Genomic DNA, 5,532 nt, shown 5'->3' with positions numbered 1-5,532 from the left:
GAATCGGATTCAAATTCTATTTTTCCAATTTGTTTTCAAAAAAATCCATGAACTTGAGAACTTTTGTTATCTGAATGAGATGAAAGGACTTAAAAGCCTAAAATAATTGATAAGCGAAACATAATGACATTGACATTATGATAAAGCGTTTTATGGATAAGAAAGTAAACATTCTGTGCGTATATAAAGCAGTGGTAAGTAGGCATGTCTACACACAAGTGGAAGTCTAACCACAAATATGAAGTGTCTAATTCTTGCCTTCATTTGCCTCCACCTCTCAGAGGGGCTTGTTAAGTAAGTAAATGCTTGATACTTTAATAACTTATAGAGTTTTATCTATTTTTTCATGTACAAACAGTACTAAAATTATATAAACCAAAAAATGGCATAGAGTCTATCACTTAAGCCAAATATTGTATATGTGTTATAACTTTCTTCATCTTTAAATTATACTATATTATGAATGTTCTGGCGCAAAAAGACACATCAAAGTTCATTAGAAACTTATTAAACACATTGCATAGCTAATTGAAAATATTTCTATTTTTTAATACCATTTTGGCTGAGGCTCACATTGTGGAAACACAGCTCTTTTTGTTGCAGATTTTGCTCCGTTTTATTGAGCCAAAGCCAAAAGTAGATTGAGCAGATGGTGGAAGTATAGGAGCCTCCTATATATTGCCTATTCCTTCTGTGGCTATTCTTGGCTTTGGCTCAAAAAAAACCCCAGAAAAATCTGAAAAAGCTATGTTTTGGCAATGTGTGGCCTTAGCCTTACTCTATTAACAATGAATATGGCAATTTTAGTGGTAAATTAATTTGAGACAACATTGCCATATATCATAAATACAAATAATATACTGTATATTTGAAATATATTTATAAGGCGTCAACATGTCCTATAGCCTTTTATAAATCACAAGGTTCATTTACAGACAAAATGAGACATTACAGAGTAATAAATACTCTTGTGTGACACGAGAAGTGAAAGTGACTATGTAATGCTTCAACCATATTTATGAGATAAATAAATACAGAATGAACCTGCATGAGCCAGTTATATACAGATCCAAAGTGCTTGGGCATACAGGGTTACATCATAACCCGTGGGGTACTACAGGGGGTGTAGGGTGAGCAGAGCAGGCTAGTTTGGGAAGAGGTAAGTACAGTAGAATTAGATGAGCAAATGTGATAGGCTTGTCTGAAGAGATGTGAAAGTTGGGTATTAATCTGATTGTAAAGGGCAGTGCATTCCAGAGAACTGGTGCAACTCAGGAGAGTTCTCAGATTATAGAGGATACTAGTATTAGATAACTGGTAGGATGAATAGCTGGTAGATAGAGATGTAGTGAAGAACAACGCTATGGAGAACTTTATAGATGATGAACGGTGGTGACAGTGTAGGGTTTAGAGTCTGGCTGCAGCATTCTTGTAGATTGAAAAAGAGAGAGATAGGTGATGGGAAGACAATTAGTAGGGAATTAAAGTGTCCAAGAGTGAATTTGGGCAACAGTAAAGCTTTTTCATATTTCCTGGTAAGTAAAGTGTGGATTCTCGAGGTGATTTTAGGTGGAGCTGCCATGGACATGCAAGTAATTGGATATAGGGGTAAAAGAAAGGTCGAGACTCGAGTGACACTAAATAGGTCCTCAGTCATATAAAGAAATCCATCTTCAAGACCTTAAATGGATTGTGTCGCAAATATAAAATTGTGGGCACTGACCAATTGGGATTAGCTGAACTCATATAAAATTGCCAGTGGAGATAACTTTTTCATCATTTTCTAGAGGAAGAATTATTGAAAATTTGCACATTATGTTACGTGTTTTTCCCAATTTTTTTTTTTTTTTTTTAAGGATCATTTTCATCTCATCTAGTAATGAATAGACAGCTCTATATCCTAACCACTACATTGGGAGATACAGAAAGAGGAATGTGGCTGTGTTATGCTGTTTCTGTAACTCTCACAGAGAATGAGATACCCCTTTAAGATAATAGATCACTACATAACTAATAACTTCTAAAGTTAAAGTGTAAACCTGCAGTTTTTAGTTTATCACATGCAAAATGTTCTTTTCAGAGTCCCTCTGAAGAGGTTCAAGTCCATGAGAGAGGTGATGAGAGAGCATGGCATCAAAGCCCCAACAGCTGATCCAGCTTCAAAGTTCTACAACCAGTTTGCCACTGCCTATGAACCATTGGCAAACTATATGGATGTAAGTTGTTAACTTGTAATATTAACTTGGCTGTAGGTTCTTAAGGACCAGTAGAATTAGATATAGATAAAGAGATTATCACAAATGGCATTACTCTTTTTTTTCTTTTGTGGATAGATGTCATACTATGGAGAAATCAGCATTGGTACACCACCCCAAAACTTCTTGGTTCTCTTTGATACTGGATCTTCTAACTTGTGGGTAGCTTCCACCTACTGTCAGAGTCAGGCATGCAGTAAGTAACTGTATATCTATAATGTATATTCATGTTTAACCTAGGCACCTATAGGAACTACTCCTGGACAATCCTCCTGATGAAAACTTTGAATGGACACTGCAAAATGCACTGTTAAAAAGTGTCTTTTCTCACTATATAATCTACAAAAATATTTCTATATTTGTGTCTGTGGTTAAGATACAAGACAATTCCAGGAAATGGAGTCACACTCCCCTATAAATAGTGGCTAGAGCAATCTAATATGCAGCTTTTCAGTTTGCCGTCATCAATGACACTATTATGTTAGCGTCACAAATTTACATGAAGCAGTCCTGTTATCAGTCACTGCTAAGCTCCTGCAGTGAGCACATAGCTTCTGAGCCCCTCCAATCACCCTAATGTAACTCCATGTGTATGAAAGGGTTAATAACGACTAGTAAGCATTTTTCAGTGACCCCAAAATAAATGTTATTCAACAGAATTAGTAATCTATTATTTTATGTATTTATTTTAGCAAATCACCCTCTGTTCAACCCAAGTCAGTCTTCCACATATTCTTCAAACAACCAGCAGTTTTCTTTGCAATACGGAACTGGCAGCTTGACTGGAATCCTGGGATATGACACCGTCAGCGTATGTCACACCTCCGTTTAAATCTGTATAATAGCAAAAAAGTAATTAAACAATATAGAGGTGGATATCGAAATTTTACACAATCTACATCAAATTTTAACTGCATACTAGGTCTTCACTATTAGAAACTGGTTTGCACTATGTTATTATCTGTCTTTTACAATGCTGGTAATAAAACACTAGCAGGATCAGTGTCCTATAGCCAATCTGTCCATTACATTCAATAGTTCTATTACATGCCTGTACCCATCTGTAATTTTACAATGTTTTTAATTGATGGAAAAGCTTTGTTCCACCAGGCAGGGTATAATGTAATGAACCTGTCACTCCTGGATTCCCAGATGTATTTTGCTATTCTAAACCATGACAATACCATTTTTATGACTCTTCAAATTTCTATCTTACTGCAGTTCTTCATAAGAGAATAACACTTAAACTACACATTTCCTGATAACAGTTACTAAATATCATCGCTTTATTTGCTTTTTCATAGATCCAAAATATAGCCATTTCCCAGCAAGAATTTGGCTTGAGTGTAACAGAGCCTGGAACCAATTTTGTGTATGCTCAGTTTGATGGCATCCTGGGTCTGGCTTATCCATCTATTGCTGTGGGAGGCGCCACCACTGTGATGCAGGGAATGATCCAACAGAATCTCATCAACCAACCTATGTTTGGTTTCTACCTTAGTGGGTAAGATCATATGTGATTTGGTGTTTGGTTAGTCTGTGGTGTGATGAATAACCTGAACATAATGTCACTTGCATTGTCTTCTATTTGCAGACAGGAAAACAGTCAGAATGGTGGAGAAGTAGCTTTTGGAGGAGTTGATCAAAACTACTACCAAGGACAAATCTACTGGACTCCTGTCACTTCTGAAACATACTGGCAAATTGGAATCCAAGGGTAGGTACTCAACCCTGGAGGTTAATTCACAAATGTGTTCTCTACATTTTCCAATATGCACATTGTTAAAAACAAAAATGACTGTACTTTAAATAGTTAAATAACTACTAACTAGCTGAATGTATCTCCTTTAGATTCTCCATCAGTGGACAAGCTACTGGATGGTGTAGTCAAGGATGTCAAGGTATTGTAGACACTGGAACCTCCCTGCTGACTGCTCCTCAACAAGTCTTCTCCTCTCTTATGCAAAGCATTGGTGCACAACAAGATCAGAATGGACAGGTAAGATGTTTATGTATCTGGAGATGACATGTTGGCGGGGTGAATTTAGCCTGCTACCTGAAGCAAAAAGTGAAATGGTACCCCGCTGTCCCAGAACCAATCTCAGTACATATATACAACACTAAAACCAATCTCAATAATATATAATATATCAGAACCAAGTTAAATTGAAAAAATAAAATGAAAAAATTCTAGTGAAAATATAGGATGTGTATAGATGTACACCATTTGTGTTCTCACAGAGATTGCATTCATTATATATATATATATATATATATATATATATATATATATATATATTTATTTAATACTGTGCATGTGTGGATTTTCTGTAATAAATGTAATGTAATAATTGATAAATGTCATTTCATTTCTCCTTATAGTATGCCGTGAGCTGTGGTAACATTCAGAGCCTCCCAACCATTAGCTTCACCATTAGTGGAGTATCTTTCCCACTTCCACCATCTGCCTACGTTCTTCAGGTAGTTTTCTTTCCTAAAACACACTTCTTTTTGTCTATATTGCAAAATCAAATAGTATTATTAATATTATATTTTTTTGTTTTTATATATTTAGAGCAATGGATACTGCACCATTGGTATTATGCCAACTTACCTGCCATCTCAGAATGGACAACCACTATGGATCCTTGGTGATGTCTTCCTTAGGGAATACTACTCTGTATATGATCTGGGCAACAATCAAGTTGGTTTTGCTACTGCTGCTTAAACATCTTGACCTACATGTCATCAATGTGCTTGATTTGCCTAGTAATACATCAATAAAAGTCATTATTCAGAATTGGTACAATTTAGTTGTTTGACGTGCCATCAATAAAATTAGCTTAACTCAATTTGACTGGTGTGTTTTTTAATGATTCTCTTATCTGTGGATATCCTTAATACTTAAGTTACTTTTACAGTACATCTTGAAAGCACTGAGTTTCTAGGTGCACGAGATTTTATAAGAATCCATTAAAACTACAATCTTATTATTGACTGTTAAATTTGATGTCATGAATGTATCTTTGTGACTTAGAGTCCTCTTACATGGACTGATTTTAGGTTCACAATTGGTGCTGATCAACAAAATAGCAAAGCATTTGGCAAGGCATCAAGTGGTGTAGAAGATTATACAAATAGAACAGAAGAATATATAATCTTTCCACCATGCCATCCTTTTCCCTACCAGAACTATTACAGTTAGTGATTCCATAATGTTACCAGCTTTACAAACCAGCTGAGTACTTAAAGTAATCAATTCTACTTTGTCCTATAG

General features: G+C 35.5%; 1 protein-coding gene across 1 annotated transcript; it reads left to right on the top strand.

Annotated features, from left to right (window-relative positions):
• Positions 1-208: 208 nt before the first annotated feature.
• Positions 209-5,105, top strand: LOC142194899 (gastricsin-like). Its single transcript, XM_075264333.1, has 9 exons — positions 209-294; positions 2,081-2,216; positions 2,334-2,451; positions 2,948-3,066; positions 3,560-3,759; positions 3,850-3,972; positions 4,107-4,254; positions 4,638-4,736; positions 4,831-5,105. The coding sequence occupies exons 1-9, from the start codon at positions 239-241 to the stop codon at positions 4,981-4,983; spliced, it is 1,152 nt and encodes a 383-aa protein (XP_075120434.1). The 5' UTR covers positions 209-238; the 3' UTR covers positions 4,984-5,105.
• The last annotated feature ends 427 nt before the right edge of the window (positions 5,106-5,532 follow it).

The sequence above is a fragment of the Leptodactylus fuscus genome, chromosome 2, assembly GCF_031893055.1.
Source record: "Leptodactylus fuscus isolate aLepFus1 chromosome 2, aLepFus1.hap2, whole genome shotgun sequence".
Taxonomy (NCBI): Eukaryota; Metazoa; Chordata; class Amphibia; order Anura; family Leptodactylidae; genus Leptodactylus; species Leptodactylus fuscus.
This window is presented reverse-complemented; position numbering and strand designations above follow the sequence as displayed.